Raw genomic sequence first — 19699 nt, 5'->3', positions numbered from 1 at the left:
GCAGAGGGGACCCAGGACTGTGCCCTCCAGTCACACTTGTCTGTCATGCCTCGGGAGCAGAGGCTGCAAATGCAGGTGTCTGCAGGGGCCAGGCGGGTGACACCAGCAGGTGAAAAACCAATCTAAGGTGACAGGTGACACTTGGCTTGAACCTTGAAGCAAGAATAGGGACCAGCGGGGGCTGTAGTCGAAAGAGAGACATTCTTTGTCGCTGAGCACTTGACTGGTTGACAGAGGATCACAAGCCCCGCTTGCTTGGGCTTCAGCCTCCAAGAGTAGCAAGAAATGCGTGTTTTTCTGTGAAATCTCCCAGATGGCACATGTAGCCAGCCAAGTCAGAACTCTTCTGGCCTCGCGTATGGATTGTGGCTCCTGATCAGGCCCAGACTTCACTTTCTGTTTGTGATTATAAAACAGGGACCTAAAATGTGAGGCATGGTAGCTGGTACCTGACACCGCAGTCACCGAAGGCCCTGCTGTCCCCGTGCCCTGGGAAATGAAGTGGCCCCTTTGAAAAGAAAAGACCATTTTGTTTTGTGGCTCACCCTCCTGACTTCCTTTTGTCTACCTTTACTGCTGGGCATTGGTGAGCAAGCCCTGACCGTCCCCCGTCCCCTGAGCCACCTATGCATACGTGACTGCAGCCTACTCAGACCCGGCGTCTGGGTCAGCATCATGGTTGAGAATGGGACCCCAAGTCACACTCCGTGGGGACCAGTCCCCGCTCTGTCTCTAAGTAGCAGTGTGGTCTCCGGCAGTTCACCTTTCTGCTTGTGCCTCAGTTTCCTTATCTGTAAACCGGAGGCAGTGCTTAGCTCAGGAAACGTTGCCACTCTTCTCCTCTTCTCTCACTTTGCCAAGGGCTGTGCAGGCGCTGGCAGCATAAAGGGAGACCGCAGTGCTTGCCCTAAAGCAGCATGACCTTGACCTAAGTGTGCACAGCAGTCAGCAAAAAGCTGGTGACTCTGGGGCAGTGGAAGCCTTTCTCCCATCACGTGTTCTTCAAGTTTTGGAATCTTTAAAGTTCCCAAGTGCCCCGAGGGCTGGGTTCCCTGACTCCTTTGGGGCGCGGCTGCTGGCGGCTCACCTCCTTTTCTTCCTGCCAGGGACTCGTGGTCAACTCGGACCGAACTCGGGCCGAACTCGGGCCTGTCTTACTGAGCCGGACAGAACCTGCTGGCTCTTCAGCCCTTTCCTGTGGGCCCACTGCCTCGTCCTCTGGCGGTTCACTTCAACCCAGGACCCACCTTCCAGATGAGAGGAAGATCCCGGGCAACTCTCCTGGGCAGAGACTCCCTCTTCCTGTGGTCCCAACGTACTGTGGTCCAGGTTCAAGTGCACGTCCCCCTGGAGGGTCCCAGTGGCCTTGTCCAGTCCATAGGCCTATGCCTACATCCTCTCTGCCTCTGCTGAGCCATGACCATGGGGCACGGATCCCTGGGCTTACTGTGACCTCATTTATATGAAATGTCCAGAATAGACAAATCCACAGAAAGAGTGTGGTCGTGGGGTCTATTAATCCACCCAGGCTGCCGAACAAAGTACCACAGACCAGGGGACTTAGACAATGCAAGTGTGTCTTCTCTCAGCTCTGGAGGCCGGAAGGCAGAGAGCAGTGTTGAGAGGGCTGGTCCCCCTCTGAGGCCTCTCCTTCTCCTTGGCTGGTAGACGGCCTCCTTCCCCCGTGTCTGCACACGGGCTCCCCTCTGTGTCTGTGTCCTAATCGCTTCTCACGACACTGGTCACACTGGACTAGGGCCCACTCTACTGGCCTCACTTTGCCTCTTTAAAGACGGTGTTTCCGAATCGGTCACGTTCTGAAGTGCTGGGGCCAGGACTTCAGCGTGAGAAGGGAGGTTAAGGGGGCACACAGTCCAGCCCTTGACACAGGAGGACTGGGGAGTGACTGCTGGTGAACACGGAGCCTCTGTTTGGGGCGATGAAAATGTTCTCGAATGAGTGATAATCAATGGTGAAAACCGCTGCCGTACTCTGAAGGGGTGCGCTTTGCCCTGGTAAGAGGAGCCTGGTTTGCAGAGGGAGGAGAACATGGGGTGCAACCAGCTGGCAGGCTGGCAGGGGTCCCGTTACCGGGGGCCTCCCAAACCCCAGCAGCCCCCCGCATGTCTGCCCCCCACGGAAGACTTTGCCCTTCTCCACAATGTCCAGCATGAGAGCCAACACTGCAGACCCTTCTGACTGGGATCGGAATGGGGACAGTTTGTTTATTTACTTGTTTATTCATCAGTCTTCACTTGAGGACATGCTTATTGATTTACTGGTTTTAGAGAAAGAGCAGGGGGAGGGACAGGGACAGAAACATCTACACAAGAAAGCAACATCGATCGGTTGCCTCTGGAATGCGTTCCGACTGGAATCGAACCCGCAGCCCAGGCATGTGCCCTGACTGGGACTTGAACCCATGACCTTTCGGTTTACAGATGATGCTCCAACCGACTGAGCCACACTGGCCAGGGCAGGACACTTTTTAAACCTCCGAGGGCCAACTTCCTTCCCTGGCGGGCACTTAGCCGTGTAACAGACGCAGCTCAGGGTGACCTCTTGGTTATCGATACACAGGGCGTCTCCCGTGTGCCAGGCACTGTTCTAAGTCCTGGTCAAGCAGTGTGTCACTTGGCTCTTCAAACAATCTGGTGAGATCGGTACCATTTTAAAGCCACGCTGCCCACACAGCCAATAAACGGCAGAGTCAGAACTCGGACCCTGGCAGCCTGGCTCCGGGGCCTGTGCTGTGACCCACGACTGCGCTGCTTTGTAACAGCCCTACGAGTTGGAGCGTATCAGTCTGTTGTCCTCATTGTACAGATGAGGACACTGACGCCCAGCAAGGTCCGTGACTCGGCGTGGGTCACACCGTGAGTCAGGGTGGTGGGAACGGTGTGGGCAAGTGCATGTGGGTAAGTGGCCTTGGTGCCTGGGAAACCACAGGGACAAAGTCTGGGGGCAGGTGGGTCTGGCGGGGAGGCTGTGATTGGGGAGAGGCAGGGCTCAGGGCCGGGCCCCTGCCTCTCGCCGCCTGGGTGCCCAGGCTCAGCCCTGCTCCCCCCAGCTCTCAACCCACCCCTGGAGGCGGCTCTTTGGCAAGGCTGCGGGACAGCCGGCCCTGCCAGGGGGGTCAGGGACAGTGTCATGAGTGCCAAAGAGACATCCAAGGGGTTGCCCGGGGGCAGAGCGCCAGTGTCCCTGGGAAGCCACCTCCCAGCTTGGGGCGGAGTGCGGCAGAAACCCTCGTGACCTTGTGGCTGACATTCTTTAGTGGCCACGTGGCCCCAACTGGCAGGGACAGCTGCAGACAGGGGCCGGACCAGCTTTGTTCCCAGGGTGGCCCTCCATCGGGCCCTACTCAACTGGTGCTGCTTTCCTTCCCTGGGCTCAGTGGACAGCTGGCACTGTGGGTCCCCCGCCATGAGAGTCTAGAGGCAGCGAGCCACCAGGGTCTGTCCGTGTGGGGCTCTGGGAGGATGGGACAGGACCAGACGAAGCAGCAGATCGAGAAGGGGCTCCAGCTGTACCAGTCTAACCAGACAGAGAAGGCGCTGCAGGTGTGGATGAAGGTGCTGGAGAAGAGCTCGGACCTCGTGGGGCGCTTCCGAGTGCTCGGCTGCCTGGTCACTGCCCATTCGGAGATGGGCCGCTACAAGGAGATGCTGAAGGTGGGAGTGCTGCCGGTGTAGGAGGGTGGGGCAAAGCGGGGTTTCTCCAGGGTTTCCCGGCCTCTCTCCTGAGTCCTCAGGCTCATAGGCCCACAAGCTAGCAGCCAGGGACCGAGGCTCTGAATCCACGCCTGATGCCCTGGGTTTTTGATGCTGAATCTTGGTATGGAATTCAGGCTTGTGGCCTTGAACTTCAGGGTTCAGGGGGTCTCAAGTCCAGGAGTCTAGGTTCCAGACTTCCTGTTTGGGGCCCCGGGTCTGAGTCTGGGGGGCACCGGCTCCAGGTTTGAGGCTGGGGGAAGAAAGGTGAAAGCTCTGGGTCTGAGCTTGGGAGGGGGAGGCTCCCGGGCTGAAGCTTCCACTCAATGGCCCGGAGCAGAGAGTGCACCTGAGGCTGGATGTGGAAAGCTGGGGTCTAAGCTTCAGGGTATGAGGCTTTCGGGGATGGAGGCTCCAGTCCGAGGCTCAGGCTGACAGCCGCATGCCCACCACCCCTGCGGACAGTTTGCCGTGGTGCAGATCGACACCGCTCGGGAGCTGGAGGATGCCAACTTCCTCCTGGAGAGCTACCTGAACCTGGCGCGCAGCAACGAGAAGCTGTGTGAGTTTCACAAGACCATCTCCTACTGCAAGACCTGCCTCGGCCTGCCTGGCACCAGGGCAGGCGCCCAGCTCGGAGGCCAGGTCAGCCTGAGCATGGGCAACGCCTTCCTGGGCCTCAGCCTCTTCCAGAAGGCCCTGGAGAGCTTCGAGAAGGCCCTGCGCTATGCCCACAACAACGATGATGCCATGCTTGAGTGCCGCGTCTGCTGCAGCCTGGGCAGCTTCTACGCCCAGGTCAAGGTGCGTGCGGGCCCCAGGGGAGGGCGATGGTGGGTGCGGGCTTCCCTTGCATTACCTCGTTCATTCAGTCCTGTTTAGGTGGGGACAAGGCGGATGAGAGTCTGAGAATCCGAGAGGGAAAACGCTTACCCAGGGAGGTAAAGACTGGGTTAGGAATGACAGAGCCAGAATTCAAACCTGGACCTGTCTGTCTGACTCTCTGGGGGAATGGGAGGCTCCTGTCTGAGGGCCGGCCACGCACCTGCTCTGCCGCGTGCCTGCCGTGTGACCCTGGCCTCGGCACCTCCCCTCTCTGAACCTTGGTAGGTGCATCTGTATGACGACGGAGAGCAGGACCCACTGTACAGCATGTTTGTAAGGGTTCACTCATCAAATAACTATTGAGCATTTGCCATTTCCCAGGCACTTTTGGCCTGGGGTGCTGCGCTGAAAACCACAGCAAAGTCCCGGGCCTCAGGAAGCTTGCTCCCTAGTTGGGGGATAAGGATAAACACAGTGAGTAAGTCGATTATGTAGCCTGCCAGAAAGTGCTTCTTCAGGGGAGGGGAAGCAGGGCAGGGGCTGAGAGGGGGCACTGCAGCGTCAAACAACTGGATGTCGGAAGGCCTCCTAGAGGTGATGTAGGTGACTTGAAGATGAGAGGGTGAGCCATGTAGAAATCCGGAGAAAACATGGGAAAGAGGGAACAGCTAAGGCAAAGCTCTGCCCTGGTGGAGCACACCGGCCATGTTCCCGGGAGGACGGAGGCCAGCACAGCTGCAGCAGACGGTGAGAGGGGGTTGGAGGTGGAGGTCGCAGGGTAGGGGGGGGGCGGTTGGGGGAGGTGGGAGGGGAGAAGGCAGATTGTGAACTAGCTGATGGGGTCAGTGACCACAGGCTCCTGGTCCTGAGCCTTTGTTCTTTCTCTAGGCACCCAGGCTGCGCTTGGCCCTGGCAGGTGTTAATACCTGGCACATAGGAGACGCCTGGTAAACCTGGGGGCAAATGAGCACATAGACGGTTCGGAAGCGGAGCTGGGTTGTGAGGAAGGGAGAGTCTCCCAGGATGACTCTGAGGGTTCTGTTTTCAGCAACTAGACTGACAGGGAAGCCATTCACTGGCTACAGGAGGGTCGGAGAGAAATGGGGACGTTTTCAAACCCTTTTTTTATTGTGAAGAAAATGAACCATACAGGAAGGTCCAGAGAGTAGTGTATAGATCTCTACATATCCTTTTAGAATGAACAGTTATTAATATTTTGCCATATTTGGTGTATGCATTTTTTAATTTTCATTAAAAAATTTTTTAATTGCAGTTGACATTCGATATTAGTTTCAGGTATACAGCACACTGGTTAGACATTATATACCTTTTTTAAAAAAGATTTTATTTATTTATCTTTAGAGGGGAAAGGAAGGGAAGAGGGAGAGAAATATCAATGTATGGTTGCCTCTCATGTGTCCCCTGCTGGGAACTGGCCTGCAACTCAGGCATGTGCCCTGACTAGGAATTGAACCAGCAACCCTTTGGTTCGCAGGCTGGTGCTCAATCTACTGAGCCACACCAGCCAGGGTTTATATTTCTTATATATAAGGACACTTTCTTACATAATCGCAATTCTATTATTATACATACCATAATGAACCTCTTTCTTTATCTTAAATTTCTGTTCTTATCCTGAAAACATGCCTTTACCCTTGGCTCCCTGATCTGGAACACAAGCAGGAGTTGTACCTTATGTCTCTTAAGTCTCTTTTGGTAGAAAATTCCTACCCTCCCCTTTTATTCTCCATCATTTATTGAAGAAGTCAGATTACCAGCCTTGTAGAATGTTCCACCGTATTGTCTCATTGCTTCCTCAAGGAGTCCTGTAGTAATTATTCCTTTATCTCTTTTCCTCCCTATCACCTGGAATTTAAATAATGACTTGTTTAGGCCCTGGCTGGGATGTTCAGTGGGTTGGAGCGTCGCCCTAATACACCAGGGTCATGAGTTCCATTCCCAGTCAGGACACATGCAGGGACCAACCAGTGAGTGCATGGATGGGTGGAGCAACGGGTCGATGTTTCTCTCTGTCTCCATCTCTCTCACAAATCAATAAAAATACATACATACATGCATGCATGCATGATGACTTGGTTAGATCGAGGTGACACACTCTTGGTAAGGATGCTGCACGAACAGGGCCGTGTTCTTCATGCCACATCATGTTGGGTGTTGAGGGAGTAACTAACTACCTGATCCTCCGTTGTAAGGTTTGGTTTCGCCTTTCTTGACCAGCAGGTGAACTTGTCGGGTGACACTGGCACCCCGGGAACGTTCTGTTCTACAGTGACATTTACCATAATGGTTTTAGCGTCCACTGATGATGTTTCCTGCCTGGATTGATTCATTCACTTGAACTCTGATAAAATGGCCATTTCCAAGTTCTCTCCTTCCTGCTACAGTTATTAGCTGGGACTTTTCTATACGGAAGAACTTGTCCTGGTCTATCAGGGCTAGTTGGTTACTTTGAAATACAGTCTCTAAAGGAAGGGCCGAGATACCGTTAAATACTTCCTCCTTTTCCTTAGTCACCGATTTCAGAATAAGTTGAGGGTCACACTTATCTGACTTGCTTCCTCTTTCTGGAGCATTACTGTGAAATCATGGATTTTCTGTAGAGTCAGTATCCTTCAGTCAATGCAGTCATTGTTCTTTTTGCTGTTCATGTTCTCTAGCTTCAGTGAGTGGGATTCCCTCCGGTCTGGTTCCAGGGCCCTTTGACAAGAGCCACTTGGTCTCAGATAGGGCTCTGCTTTCTGGCACAATACAGTGTCCTGGGCTCATTTTCTATCTTCCTTGCCTTAGACCTGGAATCGGCCATGTCCTCGGGTTCTTTTTAGTGGGAAACGGCATTTAAAGGCAAACTGTGGCCTCTCAGCACGCTCCTTGTTGCTGGGTTGTCGTTGCCTCTGAATCTTTTCAGTTGCCAGGATGTTACATGGTGATGTTTCCAATTCACATCTAAGTTTCAGGATTTAACTTATTTTAAACTTGATTCTCTTTTCTCTTAGACTGAAAATCTTGGTTTCTAACAGTGCAATTAAATATTTTATCCTACAAAACACATTAAAAAGTTTCAAAAGATAATACCAATATTACTAAAAAAGTGACTGAAGGAAGTCTAAGATTCCTTTGCTGTGTTTTGGATTAATACATCCCACCATGGAGGTGCTATCCAAGTATATGTACTGAGTTTACTTGAAATAACTTTTGTTTTTTGTTTTGTTTTGTTTTGTTTGACTATGAGGAGACATTTATCGAAGCTGTGGACAGTGAAACAAGGAAGGGCTTAGTATAGAAGAAGTAACAGGAGAGCTCATGGCTACCTGAGCTCGCTGGGAAGTCAGAGAAGGGGGGCTTTGGGGACAGGTGCAGGGGATTCTCCTGGGACCAGCTGCCAGCTGCCCACTACTTCAGAGTTTAGGGGACATGTGCCTGTGAAGAAAGAAGTGGGGGTGGGAGGAGAAGGAAGGAAAGGGAAGGAAATCTCAAGTTTTTTTCCATGTGGTTATAGCTAATATAGTATTAATATAATGCAATATACTATATTATGATGAAATATAGTATATTGCATTGCATTATATGTAATGATATATTATAACAATTCTATTATAATATGTATTTATCATTATCATAATTACAATATAATAATATACAATTAGAGTGATTTAAAGCTTTTTAAAATTAAATGTATTTATTTGTTTTTAAATATTTTACTTACTTTATATTTTCGAGAGGGGAAGGGAGAGGGAAAGAAAGGGAGAGAAACATCAATGTGTGGTTGCCTCTCATGCGCCCCCCACTGGGGACCTGACTGGCAACTCAGGCATGTGCCCTGACTGGGAATAGAACCGGTGACCTTTCCGATTTGCAGGCCGGTGCGGAATCCACTGAGCCACACCAGCCAGAGCTAAATTTATTTTTTAAAAACTATAGAATATTTATATGGCTTCAAGTTTAAAAGCGCATAACCAAATTGGTAAGGAGCGGGTTTCTGTTGGGGTTATTGAGAATTCTCTTTTGGTCGTATTAACTCCGAGGTGCTGGTTGGATACGCAGTGAAAGAGCAAAGAGGCTTTTATGTGAAGGATCTGAAGCAGTTGTAGCCAAAGGAGACGTGAGGTCGAAGAAGATTGTTGGATTTTGAGTTTTGTTTTCCTGTCTTAAATGAGCTGAGACGCGCTGATAGGATTTGTCCTAGAGCCCCAGGAAGGACTCACACGGGACAGGGGTGGGGAGCCCTCCTCCTCAGGAGCAGGAGGGAAGCAGAGGAGTCCACAGGGTGGATCTGATGGATAAGCTGCTTAACAGAGCTTCTCTCTGCTTTCCTTCTGTTTTCCCAGTGGAGCGTGAGGTGAGGTCGTCAGCTCAGGGGGCGCAGGTAGAAAGGCCTTTCGGAGGTTTGCAAAGAAAGGGTGAGAGACTGGTTCCACTGCCTCAGTGAGTCCGAGCGGGGCAATCAGTCACGGAGCCTTCGGGGAGCAGCTGCTGCAGCTACTGGAGGCAACTGCGAGCGAGAGGGGTGGGGCTGGGGCTCTGGTCTCCCGTGACCCCCACCCTTCCGTGTGTCTGGGAAGCTGACAGGCCCAACTGGGACTGTGTGAGAAGGGAAGCCAGTTGTATATTCTTGCCTATTCATTCATTCATTCATTCATTCATTCAGCAATATTTATTGCGTATCTACTAAGTGCCAGGAACTGAGCAGTGGGTTGTTCTCCAACATCGGCAAACCAGGTGAAAATCCCTGAATTCGTGGAGCCTTTGCACCGGCTGTTCCCTCTGCCTGGATCACTCTTTCCCGGGACTCCAGAAAGAATGAGTCAATAGCCAGTGGGGTCTAGGGCCCCCTGACTGCCAGAGAAGCCAGGGCCTGCAGCCCTCAACCTCGGCAGCTCCTCAGACTCAGCGTGCCCCCTCCCACCCTGCCCCCTCCCTGTGTCCCTGCAGGACTACGAGAAAGCCCTGTTCTTCCCCTGCAAGGCCGCAGAGCTCGTCAATGACTATGGCAAAGGCTGGAGCCTCAAGTACCGGGCCATGAGCCAGTACCACATGGCTGTGGCATATCGCCTACTGGGTCACCTGGGCAGTGCCATGGACTGTTGTGAGGTGGGGCAGCAGGGCAGGGGGGCGGGTGGTGGTGTGAGCCAGAGTCTGGGGCCCAGAGCAGGTGGGCCTCCTCCTTCCAGATCAGCCCCAAGTCTTGGCCCTTGTCCAACCTTTCTATAGCTGAGACCCTGAACGATGCATGTTTCCCCCGCCCCCAAACCTCCAAACCTCACTCCTTTCCAGCTCATTCTCAGGGGCGTGGGCTTCTCTCTGCCCCCCCCCCCCATCCTCTGTGGGACACTTTAAGTAGGAAGCAAACCAGTCTCTGAAGTTCCGCTGACCTGGGTTCACATCCTAGCTTCGCCCCTTACTAGCCAGGCGGCCCCGATGGAGTCATTTCTGCTCTCTGAGCATGTTTGCACTTCGCTGAGACCCCTCTGGTTTGGTGTGTGGGGCCTGAGAACCGGGACTGGTGTATTGGGCTCTGAGGACGTCGGTGATCCCTGGGCTGCCGGTCAGAGGAGCCCCCTGGGCGAGGGCGCCCCAGGGTTGGGGGCAGGCGGGCACACCTGGGTGACAGGCCTCTATCACAGGAGTCTATGAAGATTGCGCTGCAGCATGGTGACCGGCCACTACAGGCTCTCTGCCTGCTCTGCTTTGCTGACATCCACCGGAGCCGTGGGGACCTGGAGGTGGGGTCACCGGGAAGCGGGGGTCGGGGCTGTGGGCCTGGCCCAGCCTGACCCCACCCCCACCGGCTGTGCAGACAGCCTTCCCCAGGTACGACTCCGCCATGAGCATCATGACCGAGATCGGAAACCGCCTGGGCCAGGTGCAGGTGCTGCTGGGTGTGGCCAAGTGCTGGGTGGCCAGGAAGGCGCTGGACAAGGTGAGATTGGGTCCAGTCCTGTGTCCCCCAGCGCTCCCAGTGCTCCCAGCCAACAATCTGTGTGTCTGGTGCTGGGCAGGGCTCTTCCAGACACTTTGTCTGGTGTGAGCCCCACCGCAGTCCCAGCGTCCTGAGTCAGCTTCCAGGCTCAGAGGAGGCCCTGGCGTTGCCCTGTCACACGGCTAGTGAAGGGCCAGAGCTGGGGTTTGAACTCAGGATGCTTTAACTGCTTCCCAGGATTTCACAGCACCTGCAAGACAGACATATTTTCCCCTTCTGTATCTGGGTAAACCGAGGCAGGCGGTAACTTGCCCACACAGCTCTTGCCACAGCAGCCCAGTCTCTTCCCACTGTCTTTGCGCCCGGGACGGCCGCCCGCCCATGTCACCCCCCCCAGTGCCTGCCCTGCTTCCTTTCCCACAGGCCAAGGCCTCTGTCAGGCAGCTCTGTCCACAGCCTTGGCCTGTGCTCGCCTTCCAGGCTCTGGATGTCACTGAGAGAGCCCAGGACCTGGCCGAGGAGGTGGGGAACAAGGTCAGACCTGCTTCCGTCTCCCGGGTCTGGAGTCAAGAGCCCAAGGTGGGACCTTGGGTGGGTGGAAAGGGCCCCTCGAGTCCGCTCCTGCCCCGAGCGCTTCCTGATCTCCACGAGTTGCCCAGCCATCCCCCGCCTCAGCTGTCCCCCTCCAGAACGCTTCGAGGGCTGGGCAAGAATTCCGCAGCTCAGAGGATATCGGAAGTCCTAGGTCTTCTTCTTTTTCGTTTTTTAAAGATTTTATTTATTTATTTTTAGAGGGAGGGGAGGGGAGGGAGAAACAGTGGGAGAGAAACATCAGTGTAAGAGAAATATCGATTGGTTGTCTCTCGTACGCACCCTGACCTGGGACTGAGCCTGCAACTCAGGTATGTGCCCTGACCTGGAATCGAACCAGCGACCTTTGGCTTTGAGGGCCAATACCCAACCAACTGAGCTGCACCAGTGAGGACCTCAGGACCTTCTTGGTGGTCATTGAAACTTCTAACAGTGACCTCCATTCACTGAGAGACGGCACCACAGGTGTCCTGTAGGCATCCCTCCCAGGCCTCACTGCTTCCCCGCACGACGGGTGGAGCAAGCCCATTTCCCAGACAAGAAAAGTGAGGATCAGAGGGGTTCTCGAGGGCCCGCTGCCTGGTAACTGGTCTGTCTTAACTCCAAAGATGTATGGCCTCTCCAAATTTAATAATTGTATCCAATCCTTTAAGTATTGGAAATAGGCTCAGTGTTTCTCAAAGTCTTCTAGAAGATGTGCATTTCTCTGGGATCGGGTAATAGTCCAACTGAAATGCCAAATAAATGTGCCTTTGGCTTGGTTATAGCCACTCGGGTCTACCCAATGTCCAGGGTTGATCAGAGATGCTAATAAGCTGTTTTTGTTTTTAAAATTTTATTTATTCTTAGAGGGGAAGGGAAGGAGAGAAACATCAGTGTGTGGCTGCCTCTTGCACACCCCCTACTGGGGACCTGGCCACACAGGCATGTGCCCTGAGTAGGACTTGAACCAGCGACCTGTTGGTTCACAGGCTGACATTCAATCCACTGAGCCACACTAGCCGCCATTAAATGCTAGCAAGCTGTTGTTACAGTTAACTAATGGAACCAGGAAAACAGTTATGGAGTCAACACAGCAGCTTTGGTCAATAAAACCCTTCAAAAACATGGGATCCCCAGCTGGCACTAGGGGTGAAGACCACTGACCTCAGCACCCCCTCTTTCTGCATGAGAGGACAGCAAGGCCCAGAGAGGGCAGGGCATTTTCCTTAGGTCCATCAGCCGGGCAGGAATATGCCCAAGACTGGACCCCGTATGACCTGACTGCCTGGTGACCCCTCGGGGAGGGAGGCGGGACGGCCGCCCACCAGCACTGACTTGGTCTCGTCCCCTCTGCCCGTCTCCTGCCCCTGCCGGCCCAGCTGAGCCAGCTGAAGCTGCACTGTCTGAGTGAGAGCATCTACCGCAGCAAGGGGCTGCAGCGGGAGCTGCGTGCCCACGTGGTGCGCTTCCACGAGTGTGTGGAGGAGACTGAGCTCTACTGCGGCCTGTGCGGGGAGTCCATCGGCGAGAGGAACAACCGGCTGCAGGCCCTGCCCTGCTCCCACATCTTCCACCTCCGGTGAGGGCTCCTGTGGCCGGGGCAGGGGCGTGTGGGCCTCTTCGGGTGCTCTGGGGCCTAATCACAATAGTAATACTAAACAGCAGACACTTGCGGAGTGCTTTCTGCGTCCCAAGTGTTCCTCAAAACTTCCCGTATTTTGACTCACTGAATCCTTTCAGTGGCCCTGTGAGGTGGCCTTTCTTAAGGTCCTTCTCCCCAAAGAGAATTCAGAGAGGCCCCTGAAAAGTCGGCGTTCAGACACCTGGAAGTGCACCCCTTTCTGGGCCAGTGCAGTGGGCAAGCAGTGTTGCAGGCAGGGGCCTGGGGCCATCTTCCCTCGGCACCTCCCATGCCCCCGCAGAGGGAAGGGTAGGAGGGAGAGGCCCTGGCCCACGATGGAAGGACAGGCTCAGGGAGTGGACGGAGCCCTTTGCCTCCCAAGGTGCCTGCAGAACAACGGGACACGGAGCTGCCCCAACTGTCGCCGCTCATCCATGAAGCCTGGCTTTGTGTGACTCTGTCAGCAGCCGTGGGCTCCTGCCTCAGCTGCCCTGCTCCTGCTCCACCATCGCACTGCCCCCCCCCCCCGACTGGCCACGTCTAGGACGCCCCCTTACTCCCGGGAAAGCCACCAGGGCCTCCTCGGGCCTCCGCCAGGGCCCGGGGCCTGCCCACTGCTGCTCCTCAAGGCCTTGCGCTCCTCCCACCTCTTTTGCTCTTTATAGAAAAATAAACAATTTGTACCTGGTCTTGGCGATCCTGACTTTCCCTGCCCGAGGTCCAAGAGGGTGGGGGGCGGTGGAGCGAGGCTCCCCACCTGAGCCTCCTCAGACACACGCGTCCCTCTGCGCACTTGTGTGAGTGCCTCCAGCTGCGCTTCCACGTTCTTGGGATGCCAGTGAGCCAGAGACAACGATCCCTGTGGGGAGGAGGATGTGACCAACAGAAACATAATAACTGAGCAACATACACAGTCAGTTAGAAAGATGTTATGGTTTGAGTGTGTCCTCCAAAGTCCTTGTGTTGAAGCCCTGACCCTGCCCCGCCGAGACCGCATGAAAAGATAAGGCCTTTAAGGTGGAAATTAAGGTTCAATGAGGCCATAAGGGTGGGGCCCTAATCCATTAGATGAATACCCTTATAGAAGAGGAGGAGACTCCAGAGAGCTTTCGCTGTCCCTCCATGCTGCACGAAGAAAAGGCTGTGTGGGGACACAGGAAGACGGCAGCTATCTGCGAGCCAGGAAGAGAGCCTTCACTGGAAACCTGATTTGTTAGCACCTGGATCTTGGGCTTTCCAACCAGCAGAATCGTGAGGAAATAAATTCTGTTGTTTAAGCCCACCCATTCTCTGGTGTTTTGTTATTGCAGAAGTAATGGCAAAAACAAGTGGGCTATCACAACAGTGATGAGTGGTTTGAGACAACGAAGAATCAAGCAGTGTTCCTCTACCTCATCTTCATCCCTTCCCTTCTCTTCTGCCCTAACACCATGAGGTGGGACGAGCAAGACAGGCATCCTTGGGGAGGGTGGCTTGGTGTGAGGCATTGGGGCCCCAGCAGTCAGAGCCCAGGGGAAGCTCCCGTGTGGGCAGGGCCTGCCTGGGGAAAGGAGAGTGGCCGCACATATGGTGCCTCACTCTGGGGTGTCAGAGCCCACGCAGGGTGAGAAAGGAGCTCAGAGGGCAAGGCCTGGTGCTGGGTATTGGCGCCAAGCAAGGTGAGGAGGACTCCACGCAGATGGTGGTCAGGAGTGGAGCCTGAGAAGGGCATCTGCACACAGGCCAGCCTGGTGTGCTATGATGGAGCCAGAGCAGGGAGGTGAGGGCGCTCTGGAGGAGAAAGGCCTCACGTGGGGACCGGTGCCTATTCAAAGGGACCAGGGCATCCACTCGGTGGTGGCGGGTGGGGTGCCGCCCAGCGCAGAGCACCAAGCTGGGTACAGAGGGGCAGCCTGGTGTGGGTCTTTAGGGCCTAAGCCAGGTAAGGACACAGCCAAGTTAAGGGAGGTCAGGTGTGAGGTGTCAGAGCTTGAGTAGGATGAACAGGGTCTGTGCGTGTGGGGCATCCGAACCAAGAGAGCGTGGACAGAAATCTGGGCATGGAAGGAAGTGGCCATGAGAAATTGCTTACATAGAGGGGATTGGTCACATGAGTAACTATACTCAGGGTAGTGGGACCCAGGTTACTATTTTTTTTTCTTTTCTTTTTTTTTTATTGATTATGCTGTTACAGTTGTTCTATTCCCCCTTTATTCCCCTCCACCCTACCCCCCATCCCCACCATCACCCCCCTTTAGTTTATGACCATGTGTCTCAAGTCCTTTAGATTCTATATTTCCCATGCTATTCTTGCCCCCCCCATCTATTTTCTATCTACTGTCTATGCTACTTATTTTCTGTACCTTCTACCCCTTCTCCTCCTCCCACTCCCCTGTTGCTAACCCTCCTTGAGATCTTCATTTCTATGTTTCCACTCCTGATCTAGCTGTCCTTTTAGTTTGCTTTCGTTTTAGGTGTGGTTGTTAATAACTGTGAGTTTGTTGTCCTTTCACTGTTCATGTTTCTTTAACTTCTTTTTCTTAGATAAGTCCCTTTAACATTTCATATAATAAGGGCTTGGTGATGATGAACTCCTTGAATTTGATCTTATCTGAGAAGCACCTTATCTGTCCTTCCATTTTAAATGAAAGTTTTGCTGGATAGAGCAATCTTGGTTGTAGGTCTTTAGATTTCATGACTTGGAATACCTCTTTCCAGCCCCTTCTTGCCTGTAAGGTCTCTTTTGAGAAATCGCTGACAGTCTGATGGGGACTCCTTTGTAGGTGACTGTCCCCTTAGCTCTTGCTGCTTCTAGGATTCTCTCCTTCATTTGAATCTTGGCTAATGTAATTACGATGTGCCTTGGTGTGTTCCTTCTTGGGTCCAACTTCTTTGGTACTCTCTGAGCTTCCTGGATTTCCTGGAAGTCTATTTCCTTTGCCAGATTGGGGGAAATTCTCCCTTTATTATTTGTTCAAATGCGTTTTCCACTGGTGGCTGTGCCTTTCCCCCTTCTGGTACCCCTATAATTCGGATGTTGGAGCATTTAAAGATGTCCTGGAGGTTCCTAAGACTCTCCTCATTTCTTTGAATTCTTGCTTCTTGACTCTTTTCTGTTTGGCCATTATTTGCTTTCTTCTGGTCCACTCCATTGATTTGAGTCCCAGTTTCCTTTTCCTTGCTATTGGTGTCCTGTGCAATTCCATTCATTTCAATTAGTTTCGCCTTCATATATTTGTCTAATTTGTCTGTATAATCAACCAGTTCTGTGAGGATCCTGATCACCAATGTTTTAAACTGTGCGTCTGTGAGTTTTGCTATTTCTTCATCGCTTAGATTTATTGGCTCTGGGGCTCTGAGATCCTCCTGCGCCATTCTTGGTCTGTTCGGGCCCTTTAAGTATGAGAAGTGGCGCCTTGGATTCCCAGGTCGCTGGGTTGTGACGCTGTATGTGGGGGCGTGGCCAGAGCGGGGAAATGGCGACCCCCTCTGCCGCTTCTCACAGCTGGGTGCGGAGGAGCAGTGCCTTAGGTGGTTCCCCTGGGCCGGGCCACTCAGAGTCGCTGGGTTATGACGCTGTATGTGGAGGTGGTGTCAGAGCAGGGAAATGGCGGCGCCCTCCACTGCCGCTTGCCGTGGGGACCTGCCGGCCCGGTCCAACCGCCCACTCCCTCGCCTGTCCACCCGCGCACAAATGCGCGACCTCAGTCAACACGCAGCCCCGGGCCCGGCTGTCTCCCCCGCGGTCGCCCGCCTGGTTGCTCGCTGGGTCGCTCACTAGGTCTGACCCTGCGCCTGGATTCCGCGGGCCTGAGTGTGTCTGGCCGAGTCCTCCTGTGCAACCCTGCTCCGCCAGCCGCTGGTTTCGCCCCTTACCGGTCAGACTGAAGAATTTGTTGTTAACGGACTTCCGAAAAGTTCAATTTTCCGTGTTTTGGCTGTGTTTTCTATTGCTAATATTTAGTTTTCTCTAATCTTGGTTGTGTGAGAAGGCATGACACATCCACCTATGCCTCCATCTTGGCGGAAGTCCCCCCAGGTTACTATTGAAAAACAGTCATGAATAAGAAAAGGAAAAACACCAGAACTGGAATTGTAGGAATCAATGTGGACTCATGGATGTCAAAATATATACCTAAAGAGAGAAAGAAGCACAGGGTGGGGTAAAAGTAGGTTTACCATTGTGAGTATGCAAAACACAGAGTTTATTCTTTTTAAAAAAGGTTTTATTTATGTATTAATAATTTTTTATTGATTGATTTTTTTTAAAAAGATTTTGTTTATTCATTTTCAGAGAGAGGGGAAGGGAGGGAGAAAGAGAGAGAGAGAGAGAAACATCAATGTGTGAGAGAAACATCGATCAGTTGCTTCTTGCACACCCCCATCCAGGTACCTGGCCCACAACCCAGTCATGTGCCCTGACTGGGAACTGAACCAGCGACCTTTCAGTTTGTGGGCGGATGCCCAACCCATTGAGCCACACCATTCAGGGCTACAGAGTTTATTCTTGTATTATTATTCAGTAATCATTGTATTATTTTCCATATGAACAACTGCAAACCTGCTTTTTCCCAACTCGGTATAGTTACACTTGCATGTTCATGTGTGTATTGGCCTGGTAGCAGTGACACGCCAATAGTAATGAGCGCATCTAGCACCCAGATCTTGGCTTCTAAAAGGAATCAAGGTTCTTGGGGGGAAATGGGCGATTCTAGGCCCGGACCAGGGAAGGTACAAGATGCGACTGGAATATCTTGGGTCAGACAGCAAAGGAAGTTGAAAGAATGATGAGGCTAATTCAAAAGGACACAAGAGCCAGTTTAAATGGGCTCTCATTGGTCCATTAATAATGACTATCTTAGCTCGGGCTGCCATAACACAATCCCATAGACTGGGTGGCTTAACCAAGTGAAATTTATTTTCTCGGAGTTCTGGAGACTGGAAGTGCAAGATCAAGGTGCCAGCAGGGCTGGTGTCTGGTGAGGGCTCTCTCTTTGGGTTACAGATGGTCACCTTCTCATTGTCCTCACAGTGCCTTTCTCTGTGCTTGTGAGGAGATAGATCTCTCTTCCTCTTCTTATAGGGCCACTAATTTCATTGTGAGAGTCTCATCCTTTTTACCCAATCTAACCCTTAATTGTGCCTCCTGAAAGTCCTATTTCCAAATGCTATCTCATTGGGGGTTAGAACTTCAACATATAAATTGGGGGGGACCCAAACATTCAGTCCATCTCAATGATAGTAACAGATTTTATTGGATAAAGCAAGAATCCATACTTACATAAATAAATAAATGACTCAATTAAAAATCTGATGAAGAATGGGATCTTTACAGAGCTCCGAAATGCTTTTTCACAAAATACTTATTAATTAATTTCAAGGGGGGAAAAAAAGAGTGACTTCCCAGTGGAGGAGGTTGGCAGACACCTGATTAGTCAAGTGAGAAAGGTCAACCTCTCCAGGGAGGAAACGATAAGAAAGCAGGTGCTACCTGAAGTAATGCAATGAGAAACTCAGCACTTCCTCCGAGATACTCCTGCCAGAGACAAAACACCTGGATGTAAAATCCTGGGGGATACCAAATAAATACAAGTTTAGAAATAGTCTACAAAGTGACTGTAATCTTCGAAAATGCCAAGGTCATGAAACCGAGGAAAGACTGAGAAACTACGCCAGATTAGAGGAGATTTGAGCACTACAACTAAATACTACGCTGGACTCTGGGCTTGATTCTGGACAGGATCTGTTTGCTGAAAATGACATTATTGAGCCAGTTGATAAAAACATGAATGAAGACGCCCTGATATTAAAGGTTATGTTGTGGTTAAGTAGGCAAATGACCTCGATTGTAGGAAATTCCCACCAAAGTGTTCAAGGTGATGTGGTAGCCAGTCAGCGATTTACTCTCAGTTGGTACAAGGAGAAGAGTTATTCGTATTGCATTTCAACTTTTCTTTAAGTTTGATGTATTTTTTCAAAATAAATATATGTAGTTTAAAAAAGAGTAGAATGTTGTAAGGGGACGAGGAGTGTGGGGAAGGGCTGGGGCTGTAAGGAAGGGTGAGCCTGAGTGAGAAGGAGGCATCTGAGCCAGGACGTGAAGGAGATGAGGGGGTGAACCAAGCAAATACCCTGGACAGCATTCCAGGGAAAGGGAACAGAGGCCTAAACGGGAGCTGGCCCAGCCTGGTCCCGGAGCAGCCAGGAGACCTGTGAGTGTGAGTAGGGTGGAAGGGAGGTGGAGTTGAGGTCCTGGAGGAAATCATGGGAGAGCGAAGGCACCTGGGAACCTGGGGGCCCTTGTAAGGACTCTTACTCTGAGTGAGATGGGTAGCTGCTCTGGGGTTTTGAGCAGAGGGATGACATGACCTGACTAGGTTTTAAAAGAATTCATTTGGATGCTTTGTTGAGAACTGACTTCACCAGATAGATACTGGCTTGGATGCTTCAAACATATTAATGGCATGAAAGACCAGAAAAGAACTGTTCTACATTAAAGGCAGCTAAAGGGATATGGCTATGGAGTGTTACATGATCTTTACTTTGATACTGAATTTTTTAAAGGCTCTAAGTGGTGTTTTCAGGATAACCGAAGAAATTTTAATATGGGCTGTGTACAGAAATCAAGGAGGGTGGTCTGGTTATCTGAGGAGGAGTCTTGCTAAATCTGGGTTAGGCAGAGGACAGTGCCCAAGGACAAGACCTAGTGGAAGAGAGGGTGCACAGGAGCCTGTCTAAAGTTCGGTCAAGAGAGACTGCCACCAGTGATCACAGGCCCAGGCTGGAGATTTTCTAAACATATTCCTTTTTGTTGGGGTGACCGGTAGGCCCCAGAACAGGACCCACCTGCCCTGGGACCAGCACAGAGAGGACAGCTCCTTCCCCACCTGGGCTTCTTGACCTCCTACCAGGCCACTCTGCAAAGTGTGAAGTTGGGGTCAGCTGCTGCAGTGCTGACACTGACTCACTGAACAACCCCGGACAAGTCACTTAACCCGTGGTCCTCCACATCCTTATCTAACACTGTGAATGTGAATTCAGCCCGTTCAC

General features: G+C 52.2%; 1 protein-coding gene across 2 annotated transcripts; it reads left to right on the top strand.

The window, feature by feature from the left end:
* The first annotated feature begins 38 nt into the window (after window positions 1-38).
* On the top strand, window positions 39-13352 carry RAPSN (receptor associated protein of the synapse). 2 transcript variants are annotated; one of them, XM_053672950.1, is made up of 9 exons: window positions 39-109; window positions 1107-3674; window positions 4179-4517; window positions 9489-9647; window positions 10181-10279; window positions 10354-10476; window positions 10957-11010; window positions 12429-12628; window positions 13053-13352. In XM_053672950.1, the coding sequence occupies exons 2-9, from the start codon at window positions 2913-2915 to the stop codon at window positions 13123-13125; spliced, it is 1809 nt and encodes a 602-aa protein (XP_053528925.1). In that variant the 5' UTR covers window positions 39-109; window positions 1107-2912; the 3' UTR covers window positions 13126-13352. The 2 variants fall into 2 exon arrangements, with proteins under 2 accessions (XP_053528925.1, XP_037022159.2); XM_037166264.2 differs by lacking the exon at window positions 39-109 and having other exon boundaries at window positions 1041-3674.
* Window positions 13353-19699: the final 6347 nt, after the last annotated feature.

This window comes from Artibeus jamaicensis, unplaced genomic scaffold (assembly GCF_021234435.1).
Source record: "Artibeus jamaicensis isolate MK-2021 breed Jamaican fruit bat unplaced genomic scaffold, CSHL_Jam_final contig_797, whole genome shotgun sequence".
In the NCBI taxonomy this organism is placed as follows: domain Eukaryota; kingdom Metazoa; phylum Chordata; class Mammalia; order Chiroptera; family Phyllostomidae; genus Artibeus; species Artibeus jamaicensis.
This window is presented reverse-complemented; position numbering and strand designations above follow the sequence as displayed.